At 46.7% G+C, this 25122-nt stretch overlaps 1 protein-coding gene across 2 annotated transcripts in view; it reads left to right on the top strand.

The window, feature by feature from the left end:
• The first annotated feature begins 2213 nt into the window (after positions 1 to 2213).
• Positions 2214 to 25122, top strand: part of SLC13A4 (solute carrier family 13 member 4) — a 46485-nt gene continuing 23576 nt past the window's right edge. For both annotated transcript variants that reach the window (XM_007983034.3, XM_007983033.3), the window contains exons 1-4: positions 2214 to 3002; positions 8926 to 9054; positions 22377 to 22513; positions 24640 to 24812. In XM_007983034.3, coding sequence (XP_007981225.1) covers positions 2904 to 3002; positions 8926 to 9054; positions 22377 to 22513; positions 24640 to 24812 — 538 coding nt within the window. In that variant the 5' untranslated portion in view covers positions 2214 to 2903. The remainder of the gene's footprint in view (positions 3003 to 8925; positions 9055 to 22376; positions 22514 to 24639; positions 24813 to 25122) is intronic.

Raw genomic sequence — 25122 nt, 5'->3', positions numbered from 1 at the left:
TTTTTTTTGTATTTTTAGCAGAAATGGGGTTTCACTATGTTGGCCAGGCTGGTCTCAAATTCCTGACCTCAAGTGGTCTGCCTGCCTTGGCCTCCCAAAGTGCTAGGATTACAGGCGTGAGCCATCGCACCCGGCCCACAATCTAAAAACTTTCTACGTTTCCTCCATCGCTGGCATCCTCACAACTATCTCCAGTGTCACTCAAGAGACATCAACAAACATTTAACTGCTGAAACCTTCATTGCTCTGTCACCTCACCTTGAATCTAACAAATCAAAGCATTTCTGCAGGTCCAACAGTCTAAAATTAAATGCTTGTTAAATTATTTTGTACAACACCCCTTACTTTCCTAATCCATTTCAATATCTTATTTTTTTTTATTGTGGTAAAAAACACATCACGTAAAATTTACCATCTTAACCATTTTTAAGCATATAATACAGCAGTGTTAACTCCATGAATGTTGCTGTACGACAGACCCCCGGAACTTTCTCATCTTGTAATCCTGAAGCTCTATACCCATTGAACAACTCCCCTTTCCCCCTTCCCCCTGCCTGCCCCAGCTCTTGGTGCCATTATTCTGCTTTCTGTTTTTGAGAGTCTGACTACTTAAGATACCTCATACAAGTGGGATCTGGCTTACATTTCTTGAGCATTGTATTCTGGAAAAGTGTTTCCTTCCTCTGAAAAATGGGTAGAGTTCTGAAGGAGAACTACTGGTGTTATTGTATCACTTGCTGTACCTATTTTTATTTAACAAATATTCGTCTATGGTATAATAAAAATGTCATGATTGAGTTGCTCACCGGAATCTTTGTTATCTCAGAGTATCTCACTGAGGAATTTGAAATGGTTCATGGGTTTAACAGTGGATGTTGACTTCCACAGCTGCTTATAATTATCCGGTGTCTTTAATGTTTGCGACCAAAACATCACACGTGGTATTGTTCATTCTGAGTTTCAAAATCATAACCAAAAAAATGAGGCCAGAATGTAGTAAATACAGTAGCCAGTCTTTAACATGCATTTAAAGAGTTGAGTCATCCTAGCCCATCCTACGATGGCAAGATAATTTCAAAGGGGACCTGGGCTGTCCACAGTTGCACCTGCTTTAAAAGTCAAGAAGAATTTGTTTTTTGGGTGACTTCCCTGGTCACTTTAGCCTGGGGATCATTTCCAAGTAGTATAGCTGCAGATCTTGGAACGCCATTCCTGTGTTCTGTGAATTCAAGACAACGTGGGTTTTATAACCCTTTGACTCTGCTCAGCATCTCCCAGATCAAGGTAAGGTCATGTTGCCAGGAACCACTACTTACAGAATGTTTGGGCTTTTGCTTTTGCTTTTCTTCCTTGCCCCAAATCCACATGTCCGTTCTGAGAAAAGAAGCTAACAACTTCTTCCAATCTGTAAGCAGGAGAAATTCCAGAGTTCAACTGCAGCTAAGACCTTGTCCCTGAACTCGTCAACTTCTTCCCTGCCCTCCCACCTCCTCCTTTTGTAACCAACAAAAGAAGGGCTTCGGTTTCCTTTTTGGAGAGCCTCAGAGAGAAGCATTTGAGCACCTACTTTAGCCAGAGAGTCCACTGACATCTGGGCATGAGACTGGCATCTAGACTTTGCCAGGGAGGCAGCTGTACTTCCCAAAAGATCTGGAGTCTTTCTCACGGGCTCATACCCTCGGCTGGCCTAGACCCTTTATATTCCCCCCTGGTGCTGAGGCAAACGATGTTTGCCAGCAGGCAAGTCTGAAAGGCTTAACTTTGTACACTCTGAGGCAAATTCTCCAGAAGGAATGTTGCATTTTCTCCCTGCCACCAGGCACATTCCCTTCCTAAGGTCTAGATCAGCAGGTGGCCCTCCCAGCGAAAGCTCTGTGTCCTATGATCCGAAACAATAAAGCTGTGCTTGGGTACGTGAGATTATGTTTACTATGATGGTCATCACTCCAGCCGTAGGAAGTTGGAGAAACTGAAAAATAAGCTTAGCAGGCTGCCTAGGTTCTGCGGAATCAGCAAGCCCCCGCTGTGACCAATCAAGAGCGGCCTCGGGGAGAGAAATTAACTCTTTCTTTTCAATTTGCTGATTGGCTTTGAGGAGTGGGCGGAGCTACTGCCTCTGTCCCGGCCTCCCATTGGTGGATGAAAGTTAAAGGTGGGCCTCCAGTAAGTTTTTGTCCTTTGATAAAAAGGAATGTCGTGGGGACTTTTCTTTTCTGCTTTGGAGGCCCAGGCTCAAGGCAAATTATAAGTAGGGAACCAATCTGAGGGAAAGACATGTGAACAGAGTTAAGGTACCAGGTCCTGGGAGCGACCAGCAGCCCTACCTGAAGTCCGCCTGCAACTCTGACAAGCTCAGGTGCTTGTTTTAAGGAAAGGGGCTACTAGATTCTTACGAACAGGGAGCCCAGGTAGGAGATGAAACAAGGACTCCCCAAAATAGGTCATCAGAGTGAGGAAAACTGATGAAGAGCACAATATGCTCTGAGCGTTTTTCATGTTTTTAAGCTTTTAAATGATTTTTTCAAGGCCGAGCAGCAGCAGCAAAGGTGTGGTTTAATGGATTAAGAGGGTTTTTGCTGACACCTAGAATGAAGTTACTCTATTACTAATCAAGCCGAGAGAAGGCCCACTATGCCCCCGTTTATCATCCTTTCCCAGTTCCTTTTTGCTGGTCACAAAACGATGCTCATCAATCCCACCTAAAGCAGGAGGCCGGGAGCCCAGCCTCTTGTAGAAACAGCGAGGGTATAACTGCCCTCCAGTTCTGCCCCCAAGACGAAGGAGGACTCTTGGAAGCCAAGAAAGGTTTAAGAAGTCTTTCTGGATAGAGAGCAGTGCCCAGGGAGGAAGCCCTTCGCCGGCAGAGCGGGGTCCGAGGACGAGCTGGAGAGGACAGCGGCGCGATGGGCCTGCTGCAGGGCCTGCTCCGAGCCCGGAAGCTGCTGCTGGTCGTCTGCGTCCCGCTCCTGCTGCTGCCTCTGCCCGTCCTCCACCCCAGCAGCGTGAGTACCGACCTGCGCCCGCCGGGGGTCGGGGAGTCAGTGGGAGGGCAAAGAGGGGAGGTCGATGGGGAACATGGGGTGCTCAGGCAGTCCCCTCAAAGTGGCTTGTGGTGGGTTTAAAGAAATGGAAGGGTTTTTCTGGAGGAAACCAAGATACCTTCTTCCTAAAAGCTGTCATGTTCATCTCCTATCCCAGTCCCAGTGCCCCAACCCCATGACCTCCACCAGGGGTCAGGACAGAGTAGGGGCCTTGGCAGAAGTGACTGATGGATGTTACACCAAGCAGCAGGCCAGCCCGCCCCAGCAGCCAGGGCCAGCGACACTCATGCAAACGACATGGTGCATCTGTGTTTGCCGGGAATTCACCAGGGACCCTGGTTATCTGAGAGCCCCTGGAGACACAGAAAGAGCTCCCAACAGTGGCACTGAGGGGAAGGCTGGGGGAGGAAGAGAACGGTGGGGCCAGTCTGTGGTCTGTGGTGGCATCCTGGTGGGCTTCGATGACCGCAGTTGAAGCTCTAATCCCGAAGGCTTCTATCAGCTTTAGGGAATGAATGATTAGAGAAGGAACGAAAGAAGAGCTTGGCAGGCTGCCCCGGTCCCATGCATGTGGCCTTGAATTATTTGTGTCTTCTGTGTTTTCTTCTCTGTGCCCTTGAAGGACAGAAAAAAGTGACACGATAAAAAAGAGATAAGAGCCCTCAAACTCTACCCTGTGAGCTCATTCTTCACCTGGTTTGTGTGAACAGAGGAACCTGAGCTCTGGCTCCGCATCCAGCTTGACTGTCACACCCTCCCCGTGGTCACCTGCTTCCCTTCCCTTCCCTACGCTGTTCTCTTCCTCCTGTCTGTGGCTTGTCCCCATCCTCCAGCTGGCACTGCCCTGGAGATTTTAGGAAAAGTAAGCTAAAACAGGTTAATCACGTTTGTAGGAGGGGGAGTAATTCTTCTACTCTGCTCCTTAAGTAACTTGGTAACCAAGATTAAGTTAAAAAGTTAAACAGAGGGGATTAGGATGGCTCGTCTCAAAAACAAACTGGCTTAAATCTTTCATAGAATAAATACTCCAGAGTGCCAGGGAGATGCCAATTAAAAATGGGCTGGGATTAGCAGACAGTGATTGCTGCTGACGTTTTTCCTGGACTGTTCCCCAGTCAGTTTTCTGCTTTGTCCAAATAGGTCTGATTTTTTTTCTTGTTGTGTCTTTTCTTGTTTTTGTTTTTTCTCAATGTCAGGTTGATATAAGGGACTGTTACCAAGGGACATATTAGCCTCCTCTCCCAAGCAGTATCAGGAACCTCTCATATCTCCTGGTTGAGTCAGCCCTACCTTTGGGGACCTCGGCCACAGCCCACAGAAGGCACAGACTAGGTGCCCAGCAGATAGAGTGTCTTTCATCCATCTGTCACCCCTTTCATCAAACTTTTTTTTTGTAGACGCAGAGTCTCACTCTGTCACCCAGTCTGGGGTGCGGTGGCACAATCATAGCTCACTGCAGAGCTCCTGGGGTTAAGCAATCCTCGTGCCTCAGCCTCCAGAGTAGCTGGGACTACAGGCAAGCAAGCACCACCACATGCAGCTAATTAAAAAAAAATTTTTTTTCTAATTTTTTTTGTAGAAATGGAGGTTTCACTATGTTGCCCAGGCTGGTCTCAAACTCGTGGTCTGAAGCGATCCTCCCACAAGGTTGAGATTACAGGTGTGAGCTACCATGCCTGGCCTGCATCAAAGTTTTAGATTCTGATATTGAACCCTTAAAATTCCAAATGGATGTGCTTGTTCTGGGCTGGAGTTGAGAGCAGTGACGCAGTACCTGGGCAGGAGCTCCTGGCCTGCGGTTTTGATGGTTCTTCTAAGCGACAAGCCTCAGCTACATTTTAGGAGGAGTCAAAATGACCTTCCCCCTTTTTCTCGCCCAGCTCTCTAAAACAGAGGTCCAGACACTATTTATCATGTTATAGAAGAAGAGGGTACAAGAGAGGGCATCCATAACTAAGCCCTTCCTCAGTGACCCCAGTGGGATAAAAGTTGCATCTCAACCACCCAAGCTAAATTATTTTCAAAGGCGCCCCCTTTTAAACGCCCCCTTTTAACGACTGTTCATGGTAACAGATAACAGACTTCAACCTCCTTCCTGTGAAGTTGGAGTGGGATATCACTGGAGTGGTCAAACTGCGTGGAAAACGAGCAGTTCCGTGCCTAAGTTAGTAGCTGACTAGGAAACGTCCTACATAGGGAAATGCCACTTTCGAACTCTTTCCTTTACTTGTAAACAGAAACCAAAGAATAGTAGATAGCACTGTCCCTTGAAGACACTGTCTGAATACTCACCAATCCCCAACCCCCACACACCTGTTTATAAGGAACCAGTGGCGTTGGTAAAGAGCCTGGGGGTTGCAGAATATTCTCTCCAGATGAGCGAGACCTGACAGCCAGCAGAGAAGTCCAGTGCAGTTCAGCCCACGTGAACTGAGCCACCTGCTAGACATGGGATAGGCACCGAGGACATGGGACTCCTTGTAAGCAAACTTTGTAGTATTTTTGGTTGTCTGAATACAGGCTTACCTCCTGAATTTTGGGAAGGTTTAGAAGGGGAAAAATGAAGTTTATGGAGATTCCATAGGTGAAATAAGTGGAAACTATATGGAAAGACTTTCTAAAGGTGTCTCTTGTCCATTCTTCTACTCTAAGGAAAATCCAGGTAAAAAATGATAGTAATCAATCCTGTCCTTACTACTGCTGGGCGAAGGTGGCCTGATGACTTACTTCCTCCAGTAACATAGTCGCATGTCTAATAATGTTTACAACCAAAATGTTTGCCTTATTTTACCCAAATTCTCCTAATTCAAAACTAAAGTTGCCCGGCAGAGGGAAAATCCTCTCTCTCTTTCTCTCTCTCTCTCTCTCCTCTTCTTCTTCTTCTTCTTTTTTTTTTTTTTTTTAGAGACAGAGTCTCACTCTGTCACCCAGGCTCTGGAGTGCAGTGGCACAATCTTGGCTCACTGCAACCTCTGCCTCCCGGGTTCAAGGCATTCTCCTGCCTCAGCCTCCTGAGTAGCTAGGATTACAGGCATGTGCCACCACATCTGGCTAATTTTTTTGTATTTTTAGTAGAGGCAGGGTTTCGCCATGTTGGCCAGGCTGGTCTCGAACTCCTGACCTCAAGTGATCCACCCACCTCAGCCTCCCAAAGTGCTGGGATTACAGGCTCCTTTCCTCTTTCTCCTTTCCCTTTCTCCCCACCTTCTCTCCCCACCTCCTTCCCCTTAACTTATAACTTGTAGCCCTGTAATGACCAGATCAAGAAAGACTAAGGGTTCCAGGAAGAAGTAAGGGGTCCCCAGTGAGGGGCAGACATTTTGTCTCTCAAATCTTTCTCTTCTACTGGAATTAAGATCTGCCACTCTGTCTCTTTCCCAGAAAAGAGACGAGAACACATGGGCTTGAACTCCTTTAGGTAGTTTTATTTCTATAGCAAACAAGGTATTTCTCTAAACTGAATTCGTTTCCAAGTGGAGCCTTTTTTTTTTCCCACCATTGGTTCTGTTGTCTTATCAGCACTTCCAAAAGTTTTATCTTCCCTCTGATCTTTTGGCCCCAGAGAATATCTCAGTGGGGAGCTACAGTCAACAATCATTGGGCCCAGTTCCCATTTCTCAAACCCCAATCCCATAATCCACGAATATCAGGAGAGCAAAGGTCCTTGCCAGCCCAGCTGATTTAATCACTCCTGCTGCCCCTCACTGATACAGTGACCTTTTGTAACTTTTATGCAAGAGTTTGAGGACGCGTGTTCTGAACTCAAGGGGCGATAAACAGCAAGATTTGTCGGGTTCCTTGATCAGCAGCCAGCCTCAGGGCAAGTCAGACACGAGTCCTGGTGGTTTAGAACTATGTGAAAATTGAGGTGCCCACAGCCAACTTGGGTTTTCTATAAATGGTCTTCTGAGTCATGGAGCTTGGTGATGTTCCCATTAACAAGGCCCTTGAACTGTAGCCTCTCCTCTAGAGCAAGCCGGTAACCTGCAATTCAGGGCCATCAGCATGACTAGAGGGTAAGCTGCTGGAGGGCTGGCTTTTGATAAGAATGTTGTACTTCATTACCCTGTGCACCCCTGGGTTGTCCAGCCAGCAAAGTGAGTGGGCTATGGAAAATGTCGGTGAATTTCCAGGCCTCCCCTTCCAGATAGATGGCTGTCTTTAGTCTTTGAAGACGGATGTTTCCATGGGGTCAGGCAGGTAGAATGGAGTCCAAGAGCAATGAGAACCAGACCCTGGTTAGGGTGGTGGCTCTCAATCAGGGATCATTTTACCCCCCCAGGGACATTTGGCAATGTCTAGAGACGGTTTTTTGGTTGTCACAATGGAGGAAGTGCTACTGGCATTTAGTGGGTAGAGACCAAGGATGCTGCTCCTTTACAGTGCACAGGACAGCCCCCTGCAACAAGAAACTATGTGGCCCTAAATGTCAGTAGTGCCAAGGCTGAGAAACACTGAGTTAGGAGCTGATGCTTCTTCATCCAAAATGAGAGTCCCATGCTCAGGATCGCTGCCTTCCTCCTCAGTCCTCCCTTCCCTCTCCCAGGGAAGGGAGCTCCTTATTAACTCGTACAGAGACCTTTGGGTGAAGGATCAGTCTCTAGACGCAAAACATGATAGAACCTCAGATCCAAAATTGAAGGGGGAATGGTCAACCAGTTCTTGCCTAACAATTTATTTGATTAAAATTTACTACTGAATCAAGTTCTTTCAGCAAATAGTCTAAAACAGGGGGATTTCACTTTGTTTATTCATTTTTAAAGCAGTAAAGCCTTTTTTTTTTTTTTTCCAAATGAAATGTCACATGTAATGTTTGTATCTGAATCAAATGAGAACAAAGCTACTCCATTTGGGACGAGGCTGGAGAGGGGGTCCAGATTCCAAGCCTTGCTCATCTCCCTGGGATATTCTTGAGACACACCCAAGATGCCCAGGGCTGCAAGAACACAGTCCAGAAAACACCTTTTGCATTGTTTGTAAATCTCACTTCTTACTGATCCACTTCTCTTCAGTCAGGCACACACCAATGCCACATATCTTCATATCTTAGGCACATGAGTCAAATTCAGGATGGCTGATCTCAGAGCTTACATGTGAACTAACTGTCCTTTTTTTTTTTCTTTCTTTCTTTTTTTCCCGGAGACAGCATCGCACTCTGTAGTCCTGTAGTCCCAGGCTGGAGTGCAGTGGCACATGACCATAGCTCACTGCATGTAGCCTAAAGCCCCTGGGCTCAAGTGATCCTCCGGCCTCAGCCTCCCAAGTAGCCGGGACTACAGGCCTGTGCCACCACACCTGGTTAATTTATCTTTTATTTTTTAGAGATGGGGTCTTGCTGTATATTGCCCAGGCTGGTCTCAAACTCCTGGGCTCAAGTGATCCTCCCACCTTGGCCTCCCAAAGTGCTGGGATTACAAGTGTGAGCCCCAGTCCCAACCGCACGCAGTGATTCCTATCTCCAACTACCCCAAGAACTTCTACTACCCAGTCAACTTTACACCAGTTACATCCCAGTTCAAGTTAAAGCTTTGAACTCCACTTGTATGGTTTTGTAATCATGGGTCTGGTCACTGCAGTTAAGTTCAATCCCCACCTTGGCAATTTCCAGAACCCTCAGAGCTGCCTGGCTACACACTAGTGCAAACCACAGGCCAGGCATCGGTCCCCCAAGGAGCAGCCAGAATGTCACCCACCAAAGGATGGACTCACCATGTATTCACCATGCTCGCTTGCCAGTCCGGCTTTCGTCCCAGGGCTGTATGCTTGCACCTGCATTAGAGTCCGAGTACCTGCTGCTTCGATGTCAGGGTTGCATCCGGACACTCAGTGGCAGTGACTATTCCTGCTATTCCGGTGAATGACTGCCCCTTTCCTTCCCTCGCAGGAGGCCTCGTGTGCTTACGTGCTGATCGTGACTGCTGTGTACTGGGTGTCGGAGGCAGTGCCTCTGGGAGCTGCAGCCCTGGTGCCGGCCTTCCTCTACCCGTTCTTCGGAGTCCTCCGATCCAATGAGGTTAGACCACTTGTAGCCCCACCCCCCTGCCTGGGTCCCTGCAGGGCCCCTGAAAGAGAGCCTCCAATGAAGGGAGATTCACTCAACACTTGAGAATGAGGGCGCCTTGTCACCCACTGGAATGACCGCTTAACACTGAGCCTTGGCATCTGCAGTTCTAGACCCTGAATTCCTCTCCTTCCACCCATAATCCTCATCTCCCTCAAACTGGCTCAAAACTTGCCTCTTTCAGGAAGCCTTGCTTGATTAAACACATCCAGTTGCTCCCTCCGTCTGAAACCTTTTAGGAGCTGTGTGATTGATGCCGAAAACTCAGCTGCTGTTGACCTTTTTCAGTCTCTGGATGTCTGTTTAGACGATAAGCACACAAAGGCAGGAATCCGACCTCCTATTTTGGGGGCATCTCATTAGAAAGCTGAGCTTGTATCCAGTAGGTGCTCAATGAATGTTTGTTACAGAGAGACTTACCATGTTTCCCTGAGCCCTGACAATGTTTTCATCCACCCCTCCAAAAAACATTTCTGTTTCTTCTCCCCCGACTTAAGGTTACCGCATGTTCTTTCTTTGCGCCTTCCCTAGAGTGAGACCTCTCCATCCATTCACTGTCTGTGGCATTCTCAAAAGCTCAAACGGAAATTGTCAGCGGGAAGCCCAGGTGGTGGCAAAATTTCAGAGCAAATGTTTAAGCCTGCCATGAGTAGGGAAAAAGAAACAAAACAAAACAAAACAGCCAGAACCTGGGAGCAAAATGAATGAAGATCTCACTCAGTAACACCTGGTTCCATTCGAACTGTCTCATTGTTCACACCTGGTCTCTGCTTAGGGTTTCTGATGAAAAAGCCTGAATCGTAGAGACGGGGGTAAGGTTAGGGGCAGAGGCACAGAAGGAAGACGAAAGGAAGCTCATGTTTGAATGCCTACTAAGCGCCAGGCACTCTATCAGCAGTGCTACATTTGTTATGTAATACTCCCAAGGGCTCTACAAGGCACATGCTAGTATTTCCATTTGACAGCTAAGCTCAGAGAATTAAGAGACTCACCCCAAATCACAAAGCTGAAAGTAGCAGAATTAGATTCAAACCTGTAACTATTAGATTTCAAAGCGTATACACTTGATCACTACACCATAAGCAAAAGACTCCATAAAGTGGTATGTGGCTTCATGGCACTGTGAACACATGGAGTTATTACTAAGAACTGTGAGTCTTTCGCTTCTGTGATATGAGGAAGAACAGAGCTGGGCCTATGGATTCTTTAATAGACAACAGAACTTTCCAAAACTAGAATTAGGCCATTCTCCGATAGTTGTACTTGACTGCAAATGAACACTTTGTCTTTCTACTGGATAGATTTAACTGACTAGTTTTTTGTTTGCTTTTAGGCTCCTTTTCTTTCTTTCTCTCTCCCCCACCTTCCCCTGTCTCTCTCTCTCTCTCCTCTCTCTCTTTCCTTCTTCTTTGTATCTATCTATCTATACACACATATATATGTGTGGGTGTGGCTATCTATCTACACACACACACACACACACACACACACATATATATATATAGTGGGCATTGCATAGCCATAGCCTCAGGCTCACCAAAAAGAATAGAATCCCCAAAGCTCTCAGCAGTGCTTTCATTCCTGGAGATAGGTACAACCCCAATATCCTGGGGACTCATGTAAAAGCTAATCTGTGACCAGAATCACCAGGCAGCTGTTCTAATTGTCCCCCTTCTTTTGTGAAAAAAAGAATAGGTAATATGGGGTTTTGTATCCGCCTAAAGAAAAAAGCAACCTAAAATGTGACTTTTCTTACGAGGGCTCTACAAGCTTGTTCTCCAGGATTCTCTTTAAAATTGTGAAATTAAAACCAGCAAGGGCAGGGGTTGAAAATAGAGGGTAGAGGAAAAAAATGACGTTTAGAAAGAACTGAATCCTAAATAACATTTTAAAGTGAGAACACTATTAATTGAGAAACCTAATCTTTGTATTTCACTATAGGCAGCCCAAAAGCCAACAGCATGCCTTAGCTTTCAAGCAGACAGTGTCTCTACTTCTCCAAGGGCACAGCAGAGATGTTGCCGGGCAACAGTTATCCGAGGGACGCCCCTTTGTCCATAAGGAGAGTCTGCAGAGGCAGTCGCTTGGGAGGGTAAGAGGACTCTGTGAGAAGTAAAGGAAGACAGTCCAGGGAGGGGCTGTGTGTCCCTATTGCTGGGGGCTGGAGGAGCCAGAAAGCATGTCTTATCATTTGAGGTGAAAAATCCTAATCCACCTGCCTGATGACATGGCTTTGGCTGATGATGATGTTTAGTAGTTGGGCTACAGGGAGCAGCTTAGTCCAAATATAGTCTGTTTAGCTGAACTTCTTAGCTCAGATTAGAGGGAAATGCCAGTAAGGCAGAGCACATGGGTTATAGCCCTTTCTGAGCCAGTTAACTTTGCAGAAAAAACACCTATTCCACAACCACCTGTGCACCACTGTGACACCAGAATGTGCCATGGCTCATAGGGTGAAGCTGGGCTGGTGCTCTTTAGGAGCCCCTAAATCCTTGTCATTCCCCAAATCCACCTACTTCTTGACCATCCTCTTACTGCAACTTGGGTTATTCTTCCACTTTGGAAAGTTCTCTCCCATTCCTTTGACCTTTAAAGCCCTACTCAATTACTTTCTTTGGTGAAGCCCTTTCAATGACCAAAGGCTGAAAGTATTGATCCCTTCTCTTTGAGTCTATTTGATGTCTTTATCTTTTAAATGGTGCATCAGATACACCAGATGTAAACTTTTCATAGACATGGGCTCTCCCCACCAAGATTCATGCTCTCTGGGATGTACAATGTCTATGGCCTATCTAGCCCAGCGCCATCCCTGCATCAGACCTCTATTCATGGCTCTTGATTGCAGTGTTTCTTGACAATGTGTCAGTAATGTCATCTTCAGTGAGGGAAGGAAGGCACGTGAATGGGATCAGTGTGACTCTGGGACTGTGGCTGTGTTCCCTCATGTTATTCATTCGACATTTAGAAAACATATTTTCTGAGTTCTAGATCTACCAGGTGCAACATGGGATGATACAGGTACCCTGAGGGTGACAAGAATAAACAAAATGTCATCTCTCCCCTCTTGAGTCTCATATCTGAGCTCTCACTGTCTGAAGCTAGATATGTTCTGCAGTTTCTCCAGAGAAACAGAACCAAGAGGAGACTAGCGTGTGTGTGTGTGCGTGTGTGTGTGTGTGCGCGCGCGTGTGTGTGTGTGGGAATTGGCTCACTTGATTAATTATGGAGGCTAAGACATCCCATGAGCTGCCACCTGCAAGCAGGAGACCCAGGAGAGCTGGTGCTGTCACTCTGTGTGAGTCCAAAGGCCTGAGAACCAGCGAAGCCAATGGTGTAGATCCCAGTCCCAGGGCAGGAGATGAGAGATGTCCCAGCCCAGGTAGTGAGACTGGAAAAAGCAGGCAAATTCCTGCTTCCTCCACCTTTTGTTCTAGTTAGGCCCTCGACAGATTGGATGATGTCTGTCCACATGGTGGAGGGCAATCCACTGATTCAAATGCCAATCTCATCCAGGAACACCCAGAAGCAACGCTTAACCTGGGCACCCTGTAGTCCACCCAGGTTGACATGCAAAGTTAACCATCACAAGTACATATAAATGGTCCATTTTTAAAGTGATGATTTGTCAGCCAGTGGGTATTAGGAGTTGTGTGCAAAGCTCAGACTCAGGTGCTGATAAGAGATACAAAATGACAGACGGGCTCCTGACCTGGAGAAGTTTCTATTCAATAGAGAGAAAGTATAAACCATGTGGAAAAATACAGAATGCCCTATGGAATGGTGCCTCGATTTCTGGCATTGTGGAGGATTTATACCACTCCTCAAGAGGGGATGTTCTAGATAAATAAAATTTACACTGCCAACTGCCCAAACTTCATGTTGACCAGTTTTTGATTGCACTCCTTCTAATGGGTTTTATAATTTCCTTGGTCTTTTAAACAGAAGTTATTAAATCTAATTTAACTTTTTCCTTGGAGCCTTCAAAATTTCCAGGGGGAAAGAAAGAATTTCTCACTCGGAGGAGCCAGAGTGGGCTCCATGAGAAAGCACAGTTGAGTAACTTGAGGGTTGGGTGAACAGCTGAACCTAAAGAATCTTGAATAACATGTTGGCATCAGACTGGGGTGAGATTGCAGTTGAAAATGTAAAAGGCACATTATCAGATTTGCAGATGGCTAAGTTGGATGCGCTAGCTGGCTAATGTACGGTGCTAATGTACGGTGGCAGAATGAGACATGTGGACAGGAAGAGACAATGGACTGAAACTGACAAAATGACGTCTAATAAGGATAAATGCCAGCAGTTCATGCGAAAAAGACCCTTGGCTTTCAGCTAAGTACAGGCTCAGCATGAGTCACCATCAGTCCAACGTGGCTGCCAAATTCCGAGTGTTTACCATACGCCAGGCACTGTGGGAGGTCATTTACACACACTATATAACTCAACCCTCTGTGAAGGAGCTATTATTTTTATCTTCATTTTAAAGAGGAGGAAACTGAAGTTCAGAGGTTAAGTAACTTACTTACCCGAGATTATGCAGCTACTAAGTGGTGGAGCCAGGACTTGAATCCAAGATTGTATGATTCCAGAACTTGAGCTCTTAACCCCTAGGCAACGTGACCAAAATCTTCTGTTGAATTAATAAATTGTGGGCTAGGCACGGTGGCTCACGCCCGTAATCCCAGCACTTTGGGAGGCCGAGGCGGGGGGATCACCTGAGGTCAGGAGTTCGAGACTAGCCTGGCCAGCATGGTGAAAACCTGTCTCTACTAAAAATAAAATAAAATAAAAAATTAGCAGGGTGTGGTGGTACATGCCTGTAGTCCTAGCTACTCAGAAGGCTGAGGCAAGAGAATCTCTTGAACCCGGGAGGCGGAGGTTGCAGTGAACTGAGATCACACCACTGCACTCCAGCCTGGATGACAGAGTGAGACTCCATCTCAAAAAAAATTTTTTTAATTTTAAAAATTAATAAATGATGTGTCCAGTGCATCAAATTCTGGATAAGGAGCTCACCCAGAGGTGGGTGGCCAGGATGTCAAAAAGCTGGAACCTGAGTCACATGAGGAATGAAGAGAAGACTTAAGGGGACTTAAGTCCAGGCTTCCATGAGTCCAGGCTTCCATGGCTCCACACTCCAAGCCCAAAGTGTCACACCAGAACCAAGAGTCAGAGCACCATAAAGAAATTCCCCGTTCTGTATAAAGGAAAACTCTGAAATGAGTTGCCATGTGTGGTCCTTGTGTTCCCGTCCCTAGAAGTCTGAGCCAAATGACCATGCCAGATACACTAGACATAGACTTTGTGCCTTGGGAGATGGGTTGGACTCTAAGGTCCCTCTATGATCTTGTGAGCATCCAGCTGATGCTTCCTTTGCTGATGCACAGGTCTTAGCCCTGCATTTTAGGTTTGTGTTTGTCTGTTTTTGTTTTGGTTCCACTGTGACTCTCACTTACTGTCATTATATCTGCCTCTGAAGTCCTCCAAGCCCCTACTAAAGCGTTGCTCCCAAAGTTTATAGCCTGGGCATGATACCTGTGTCAATCAAGTTAACTTTTACTGTCTGTGGGAGAATGGCATAGAGGTGGGCACTGCAGGGCTCTCTGGTGGAGTAGAAAGCATGGGTTGGATGTTGGGGATTGGGAACACACAGCTCTCCAGGAGGCCCAGGGTTAGGGTGCACTTCAGGGAGTAATTGCATGTGCTCTTTATCGCTATCCTTTCCCCAGCGTGCACACACACTCACATACACACTCATACACACTCACCCACTCACACACACTAATACACATTCACACACATTCACAGACACACTCATACACACACACGCTCACACTCATGCACACTCATACACAGTCACCCACTCATACACACTAATACACATTCACACACATTCACAGACACACTCATACACACACTCACACTCATACACACTCATACACACACGCTCACCCTCATACACACTAATACATTCACAGATACACTCATACACACACACATACACATGCTCACTCACATGCTTACACTCATACACACACGTTCACATATACATACACAACACTCACACACACTCATACACATACACTCATACACATGCTCACATATACATACACTCACACTCACAGGCACACTCATATACATACATAAGCTCACATATGCATACACTCACACACACTCATACACACTCATACACATGCTCACACATACACTCACATATACATACACATATACACACTCACATACACACTCATGCACACATACACTTACACACACTCACACACTCATACACACATACCCACATACACACATATACACTCACACACAGACACACACATACATATTCATACACACATTCACATGCATACACATATAAACTCATATACACACATACACACTTATACACACACACATACATTCATACACACATACACACACACATTCACACACACAAATACCCTCACACACACACACATTCACACTCATACACACTCACATATACACAAATACACACATATAGACACACATACACACACCCATTTTCACATACACACACTCACACACACACTCACCTGGGCCCAGACAGCGGTCTCTGGCCCTGTGCTGCAGGCCTCGGGCCGGTCTCACTCAGCTTCCAGGCTGCAGGGGCAGGAGAGGAGTCCAGGCCGTGACCACTGGGATAACCTACAGCCTCTGCCGCCCAGTGCCACTGGAGTCGGCTGTCATGAATCCGCTTCCCTGCTGGGTCCTGATCTTTCTGACCCGCCAGATTCCTGCCCTCTGACTCGTTACCCTGACTTTCTCTGTTTGTTCAAGCCTGGGGGCATTTCATAAAGCACTCTCAGCTCTGCCTTTCCCACCTTTCCTCGCCATGGAGGCTGACCGGCCCTCCGCATGCGGGCCCGTGGGCATGTGGGCTGGACATCCAGCTGGCCACCTGCCTGAACCCCAGGCTGCCCTCACCCTGAGCCACCCGGATGCAGCCCAGGGCTGGGCTCCACACTGGGCTTTCAGTGGGAGCCTACAGACCTTGCAGTCTTTCGAGACCAAGCTAATGCTTCTGTGGGGAGGAGCAGCTCCCTCTGAGCCACCACCTGACCAGCAGCCCCTTGGCTCGTGGCTCAGAGCCCAGCCCCCTGCCTCAGCTTCCCCATCTGGGTAGTTCATACAGTCCCAAAGAAGAAACTGGGGCAGGGTTGGTGGTGGGTATGAATCAGTGTCTCCAGTCATGCAGGAGGTGGGCCAGCTTCTGGGTCATGCCAGCACCCATCTGGGTCTCTCTACTTTAGACTTCTCTAGGGCAGGATTTGCAAAGAATGTTTTTTTAAGCAATGAAATCTTTTCTTTAAACCAAATCTTAGAAGACTCAATATATAAAACAGATGGAACCAGGAATGCAAATCAGGTGATGAGAAGGGTGTCTGAGCCCCTGCTGGGGGCTTACCCAGCAGAAACAGCATTCCTGCCCCCAGGGAAGGTGGAGAGGAGACACTGCTGGCTTGGCTGCGCTGCTTGGACACTAACTGGAATGGAGTCCTGGGGGGCTTCAGCCCTGGCGGGGCTTAGCCTAGCACTGAGTGGGAGCCAGGCCAGGTATCTGCTCCCAGAGTTCAGAGAATTTCACTGCAAAATTGTTCAGATGAGGCTGGGCACAGTGGCTCACACCTGTAATCCCAGTACTTTGGGAGGCCAAGGTGGCCGGATCACTTCAGGGCAGGAGTTCAAGACCAGCCTGACCAACATGGCAAAACCCCGTCTCTACTAAAAATACAAAATTAGCCGGACGTGGTGGTGGGTGGGTGCCTGGAGTCCCAGCTACTGGGGAGGCTGAGGCAGGAGAATCGCTTCAATCTGAGAGGCTGAGGTTGCAGTTAGCCAAGATCATGTTACTGCACTCCAGCCTAAGCGACACAGTGAGACTCTGTCTCAAAAAATATATAAAATAAAAAAAATACAATAAAAAAAAAATAAGAACCCACCTGCATTATCTTACATGTAAAGCCCATGTCACAGCAGATTAAATTAACTATGTAGCATCACTATTGGCCCTTTAAAGAATTGGTGACAGAGGTACAGAGGTTCATTAGCTTGTCCAATAGCAGGTAGCTCGCCTGAACCTCACAGCCCAAGATTGCTATAGCTATTCCTTGTCAGGGTGACCTCCTTGAGCCCATCCTTCCTATAACACAGTCCAGAAACACCTCTGCTCTCCAACTTCAGTGATGTGGTATACTGAGAAAAACCACAGAGCAGAAAAGCAGAAAAAGCAATCAAACCACCAATGCAAATGTCCTAACATCCATGCACTTTACTCCTGGGGAGGAACAGCCATTTAGAATCTAGCTTCTCTTTACAAATAACTCTTAACAAGCTTCGTTATCTGGCTTCCCAGCTCACAGGATATGAGTCTGGGAAATTAGAAAACGGGGAAAGGAACGCTAATGGCAAGCATCCTCACATCGGGAAACTGCAGCCGCCTAAGAAGGAGATGGGAAACCAGCAAAATGCGGACCCAGGGACCAGAGAAGGACCAGCAGCCTGGACAGCTAGTCAAGGGCAAGAGCAATAAGGGGCTCCCTGGGCTAAGGCTATGATGGGGAGAGTTGGCACGTGTCTCACCACGGCTCTTCACAAGAAGCCGGGGAGAATGCACGGGCTCTGTTGATAAAGGCAGGAAATCTGCAACACACTCTAGAAAACAATTACAGTCATCCTCGAGAATCCTGGAAGTCTGGTGTTCCCTGGGAGGTTCTGAATAACCCAGGTGTTATTGTGAAAGAAAAATCAATGGGCTAGAAAACTAACAAACACCAGCACTGAACAGAATTTTAATTTCTGAAATGAAAAAGCCCTGTGGCTTTGCTCTGTGCACGGATGAGCCCACTCTGTGTGCTAATGGCCTCAAACCAGGTCAGCCTTTAGATGGAGTACTTCACAACAGGAAGAGTCACCAGGGATCCTGGCCATCAATGTGGCGGGCCATGCCAGCTGGTTTGCACGTGTCATTTAATAACCTTATGAGGTAGGGACTCACAAAACCTTCCTTTTTGTTGTTGTTGTTGTTGTTTTTAGATGAGAACATGAAGCCCAGAGAGGCCGAATAACTTGTTTAGGGGTCACGCAGTAGAGTCCTGGCTGACTCCAGAGTCCTCCCTCTTCCCCACTCAGTGATGTTACCTCTGTAATTACAAACCATATCCTGAGCCCCAGGCCATGTCTCCCAAGCACATGGTATCACTTAGGAGGGAGCAGGAAAGACATGAGAATAAAGCTGAGCCCACCAAACCCCCAGCACAGAGCCAATATCCCACTGAAGCTGGGCCTGGAGCTCAGACTGGCTCTGGCCGGGGCATTTAAGGCCAATGTCAGGACTGCGATTATAAATGAAGATTAAAAATGTGTACCAGTGGGCTGGGTGCAGTGGTTCATGCCTGTGATCCCAGCACTTTGGGAGAGACTCAGATGAGCAGATCACTTGAGGTCAGGAGTTTAAGACCAGCCTGGCCAACGTGGTTAAAGCTCATGCCTACTGAAAAAAAAAAAAAAAATCCAAAAAAATTAGGCAGGTGTAGTGGTTTCACTGAGGTGATTTCCTTAGTTTTTCTAAGCACCTGTAGCTCCAGCTACTTGGGAGGCTGAGGCAGGAGAATTGAACTCAGGAGGCAGAGGTTGCAGTGAGCCGAGACTGCGCCACTGTTCTCCAGCCGGGGCCACAGAACAACTCTCTGTCTCAAAAAAACAAAAACAAACAAACAAACAAATGACAAGCAATGTGTGCCAGCTCATGCTGTCTGGGAGACCAAGAAAATCCCCTTAGAGTTGAATCAGATTGGGGGTTTCCAGTAGGCCCACGGTGTGGCAGGCAGTCTAGGAGGCTTCGGATTCAGATGGCCCTGCATTGATATCCTGCCTCTGCCCTTACACTGTGACCTGAGAGATGCTCCTTAAACCCTCAGTTTCCTCATCAGTAAACTGAGATATGGATAGTGTTGCTTCATAGGACTTGTTGTGGAGTTCAAATTTGAAAGTGAATGCAACATGCAAAATGCCGACACTAGAAGGCTCTCCGTATTCTTGGTTCCTTTCCTCTGCCTCCAAGTGGAACCCAAAGAAAGTAGCCTACCTGTCATTTAGGCACTGAGTCTCCTAAAAGGCCATCACAGCCAAACCGGTGTTCTAGAAGGGGATATGCTAAAGAGGCAGAAGACGTAGCTGTTGTCAGTCAGTCCTTGGGGAAAGTAACCCCAGGTGCACTGACTGAAAAAGCTTCGCAGGACTGTGTCATGGGGCTGGTGGAAAGACCATCTCCCACATGGGTTTCTCTCCTCGGTAGACAAGAAAATAAAGCCAACTCCTGGAAGCCTGGGAAAGTAACCAGGCAGTGAGAAAGGCCCTTGACCCCCAAGTTCAGCTGCTTCCCTAGGACAATCCTGCAGCGCCCCCCGCTCCCCCTAGGGGGCTGCTTTCCCCCACCACACCCCATCCCCCAACGCTACCCTACCCTACCCCCCCACCATGATCACCGCCCTCTTAGAGTGGACTCTGCCATGGAGTCACAAGCTGTCCAGAGCAGTGGGCCGTCCCTGCCCCCAGGGGGCATTCGTGACAGTAGTCTGCTGAGGAATGGGCTTGGAGACAAGAACTAGGTTAACCAGAAGCAGGGGCTCTTCCTCCCAGGAAATGATCACAGCGAGAGCAGATGTCCCTTCTCCTACACAACCCTCATCAACCAGAGGCAATGAAATGTCCATGGGGCAAAAGAAAGAGAGATGGAGCAGCCTGCCTTTATTTTGGTTTTGATGTTATCAAAGTGTTTCGTGCACAAAGTTTAAAAATCAAATATTTTAATACTGAATGCTTACAATGAAAAGTCAGCAGTCTCTTTCTCATCCCTTCCACTTCTCCCCCTAGCAAGTCCCACCCCACCCTCAGAGTCAATAACTTGTAACTTTGTTAATAGCTTCTTCTGTCATTAAGCTCCATTCCTATATGATATTCTTATATTAGTCCTTGAGTTCTCACTGTAAGCATTTATCAGTTGACTTCTTGTTATAGCAGATGGAGATTTTTTCTTTTTTATCTTTTTTTTTTTTTTGAGACGGAGTCTCGCTCTGTTGCCCAGGCTAGAGTGCAGTGGCGCGAACTCAGCTCACTGCAAGCTCCACGTCCCAGGAAGATTTTTTCTTTTACTTCCCCCACTTTGCCTTCCATGACCATCCTCCCAATATGCTCATATCACAATTTTTGTTAATTCAGTAATCAAAATTAGTATGATTATGTACATATTATTTCAAATGCTATGTATTTTACTATATATTTCCTTTCCTGTTGAATTTTTATTTTTGCTGCAGTTAAAAATGTTCTTGTTTTCTCACTTCAAGAGGGTTTTTCAATTAGAAGTTAATCTTTTCTATATCTTTTCCTCTCAATTTCTGTCATGGTTCCTCCAGCTGGAAGCAATTCTCATGTATGTGACAAATATTTATTGAGCCTCTACTTTTGCATATTATTCTACTGGGTGTTAAGATGTATAGAAGGGAACCATTCACAGCCAAAAAATTTAGTTGAGAGACAAGAGAGGTACACATACAAAAATAAATGGACAACAGTACAAGCAGAAAGCAATTAGTCAAGCATTGCTCCAAGTGCTCTGTGGTGTATGGAATTAATGGTGCCCAGGAGGAATGTTCTGGAGTCAGAGGCTAGGGCCACAAGAAAGGTTTTTCTGGAGGGTGCCACGCCTGAACTGGGCTTCAAAATCTGATTGGAATGTACAGGCAGAGATGGAAAGAGAGAACGTTCCAAGTGAGAGAATCAACAAAGATGTGGTCCATGAACCTCAAACATGTGAAACATCTTTTTAACTACCCTGTGTCTCAACTTCCCCATCATTAAATTAAAAAGTAGAAAGGAGCTTATAATTGGTATTGTGGCTACTAAGGAAGAGAAAATCCCTATTCTTAGAAAATATACCCTGAGCCTGGGAGGTCAAGGCTGCAGTGAGCCGTGATCATGCCACTGCACTCCAGCCTGGGCGAGAGAGTGAGACCCTGTCTCAAATTTTTTTAAAAAAAAGAAAGGAAAATATACACTGAAGCATATAGGGGAAAAGGACAAGCCAAAATTTATGTAACTTACCCTTAAATGGTTCAGGGTAAAAAAAAAAAAAAAAAGAGTATATAGGTATTCCTTGTACTATTTTCATTTTTGGAATTCATTGGAACTTGAGAATTATTGGGAATTATTTAAATTTTTAAAATTAAGGCTGGGTATAGTGGCTCACGCTTGTAATCTCAGCACTTTGGGAGGTCAAAGGGGGCACATCACGAGGTGAGGAGATGAGACCATCCTGGTTAACACAATGAAACCCCATCGGTGAGGAGATTGAGACCATCCTGGTTAACACAATGAAACCCCATCTCTACAAAAAATACAAAAAATAAAAAATTAGCCAGGCATGGTGGTGGGCGCCTGTAGTCCCAGCTACTCGGGAGGCTGAGGCAGGAGAATGGTGTGAACCTGGGAGGCGGAGGTTGCAGTGAGCTGAGATCACGCCACTGCACTCCAGCCTGGACAGCAGAGCAAGACTCTGTCTCAAAAAAATATAAAAAATAAGTGAGACTCTCAAAAAAAATGATGAGGATATTACGTTAAATGAAAAAAAGGTAAGATATAAAAGTATACATACTGTATAAATCCATTTATGTAACTATATAGACATAGGAAAAATGGAAGAAACTATAAGTATTAACAGTAGCATGATTAAGGGTAATGTTGTCTTTAACTTTTTCTATATTTTAAAGTTTTCCATACTGAGCATGTATTAATTTTCTAATAGAAATGAAATGAAAATAATTTTCTAATGTTTTCTAAAAACATTAAAAATTAGGTTTGGGGAGAAACCTAGGGTTATTTTAAAAGATCAATATAAAATCATATGTGTTTATTCTTTTAAAATCATATTCACATCATATTTAAATACAGTGGTTTTATGTTTTCCAAAATGGAGAAGAATATCTATCCTCTAGAGTTACTGGCCAGATTGAATGAAATAATCTTTGTAAAGTGCTCAGCCCAGTGCCTGCCCACAGTGAACGCTCAATAGATATGACTCTAGGATGGTCGGCTATTTCGATAATCGTCACCTCCCTGCTTCCTGTTCGCCAGCTTCTTTGATTGAGAACAGGTTTGATTGGGTATGGCCCATTCTCCCAGCTGGTGCTGGGCCCTGGGTCCTTGGTCCAGGAGGGTGGCTGACCTGCCTGGCCTCCCTACAGGTGGCGGCGGAGTACTTCAAGAACACCACGCTGCTGCTGGTGGGGGTCATCTGCGTGGCGGCTGCCGTGGAGAAGTGGAACCTGCATAAGCGCATCGCTCTGCGCATGGTCTTGATGGCGGGAGCCAAGCCGGGCATGTAAGTCTTATTTGGGATGCCAGGCTATAGTGCATCCTTCTAGCTCCCAGTGTGCCACCAGGGCAGTGGGCTCAGGTCACTGCGGATGTCCACTTCAGCCTGTTTTTTCACCAACAGGGACGGGCTGACATCAGAGCCATAGGACCCGTCCAGGGAGAGGGCCATGGAGTAGAAATTTGAGCCTGTGACCTTGCTATCATTATCCAAAGAACTTACCCATTGACCTAGGCCGCAAGGGCAGCAGCTTACAACATGTAGGGGCCCATTAGGTAAAACAGGATGGACCAATAGAAATTGTTTCCCAGCCTGCTTCCTGTGTATCAGGGAACAGGCTGGAGCGGAAGTGCCTGTCTTCTCCTTTGTCACTGAAAGAGATGTGAATGTTTCCTCCCATCCACCCTGAGTTTTTGTCATCAGTTCAGACCACAGACCCAGTTAGAGACACTGCATTTGACTGTGATACAGGACAGGGTCCCACCCTCGGGGAATGTGTTGCGGTGTCAAGGCTGAGTTTTGTGTTAGCTTCACTGATGCTCCATTTGGATTCCCCTGCCTGTACCTTCCCTTTTGGAATATCCTGCTCACCTCCTCCTAGTTTACAACTTACCTGCTATATTTTATGTAAGCTGCTCGGACTCCTATGGAAGTCAATGTGAATATAAATAAATAATATAGTATTGGTTCTCAACACGAGCCATTTAGATGACTATAGGTTATGCTTAAAAGCATGTTCCTGTCTCCCAGATTGTCAAACAGGTCTGCTAACTACAGCTTAATCCACCCCCTAGCTCAGTAATAATCTTGTCCCCACACTCAACCTCCCAGGCACACAGTAGCATTTCGTCACATCATATGGAGACTCTGTGGCTCTTTAAAATCTCTGTGTACTCTCTGCAAGAATTTTTTTTTTCTTCTTCAATTTTTTTTTTTTTTCTTGTTGAGACAGAAGCTCGCTCTGTCGCCCAGGCTGGAGTGCAGTAGCGCGATCTCGGCTCACTGCAAGCTCCGCCTCCCAGGTTCATGCCATTCTCCTGCCTTAGCCTCCCAAGTAACTGGGACTACAGGTGCCTGCCACCACACCCAGCTAATTTTTTTGTATTTTTTAGTAGAGACAGGGTTTCACCGTGTTAGCCAGGATGGTCTCGATCTCCTGACCTCGTGATCCACCGTCCTCGGCCTCCCAAAGTGCTGGGATTACAGGCATGAGCCACTGTGCCTGGGCAAGAATTTTTATCCTCTCGTATTTCCACTCCTCCCTATTTACATCAGTCAGCAAGTTGCCACCCCCCGAGGCAGTTACCTGTTTGGGTACAGAATCGGCGAAGTCATGTCTCTGTCAGCTGACGGAGTCCACGTGATAAACGCACTGTCCCCAAATTGTGCAAAGTCAGTAATTCCACCTAAAATAATAAACACAGTAGTCTTTATATTGGCTTATCTTATGGAAACTAGGACATGTCTGTACAGGCACATATTGCACAATGTTCTCAAAGCCAAAGAGAAATAATTGGAAGGTTATCCTTGTTAGTGTTTTTCTCCAAGTGTTGACGCTTTACAATGTCAGCTGGAAAAGTGTACACAAACAGTGACAGGGGACACTTCTGTGACTTTGGGGGCTATCCCTTCAGCATGTTGACAGGTAGTGGGCGGAACTGTGAGCTCCAAACATCCATCTCTATTGGGTCACTGATAACTATGGTGACTTGGCAGCAAAGCAAGGAGTACCGTAGCACTACAAAATTACTGACTGCGAGGGCAAACAAAGAATTCCCTTCCACACACAAACACACATCACCGCCAAGCTCCAGCCAATGTCTGCAGAGACAGAAAAGCAACGGTGAGTCTACACCCTGTGGCACTACTACCAGAGCTTCACTAAGGACTTTTTTCTGGCTAAGGCCGCTAGTCCATGAAGCGTAATTCATTCATTCAACAAGTATTGCTTTAATACTTATGCTGTGCCAAGCATGGGAATACAGAGCTGAATGGCACCCTGCAGGACAAGCACCTGCCTTTCCAGCCACATCTGTCTAGACCAGCCCCAGCAGGTTGGCAGCAGGCCCGCTGTGGGGCCGCAGGGATATGTGTTCTGTAGACACTCTGCCCCAACTCTCCCTGCCTTCCAGGCTGCTGCTCTGCTTCATGTGCTGTACCACGTTGCTGTCCATGTGGCTGTCCAACACCTCCACCACCGCCATGGTGATGCCCATCGTGGAGGCTGTGCTGCAGGAGCTGGTCAGTGCGGAGGACGAGCAGCTCGTGGCGGGCAACTCCAACACCGAAGAGGCCGAACCCATCAGTACAGTTTGCTGGAGTTCATCTCTCCTTTGCTCCTCCAACCTCCCCTGGGGTCCTCCTGCCTGGCTCCTCTGGGGAGACTGCCCAACTTGGTGCCCACCCCAGGACCCCCTCAGCCATGCCCCCACCTTCCCCTTCCTCTTCCCTCTCTCCTCTTTCCCATCCCAGCTCTTAGACTCTGAAGCTTCCCTGAACTCCCTGTTCTGGCTCTTCCTTCCTCCTTCACTTAGGGACTCTTTTCCCCCAAATGTTCAAGGGTACACACTGCTCTTTGCCCCCAAATGCTCAAGGATCACTACAAAACCCTGGGG

This window comes from Chlorocebus sabaeus, chromosome 21 (assembly GCF_047675955.1).
Source record: "Chlorocebus sabaeus isolate Y175 chromosome 21, mChlSab1.0.hap1, whole genome shotgun sequence".
Taxonomy (NCBI): domain Eukaryota; kingdom Metazoa; phylum Chordata; class Mammalia; order Primates; family Cercopithecidae; genus Chlorocebus; species Chlorocebus sabaeus.
This window is presented reverse-complemented; position numbering and strand designations above follow the sequence as displayed.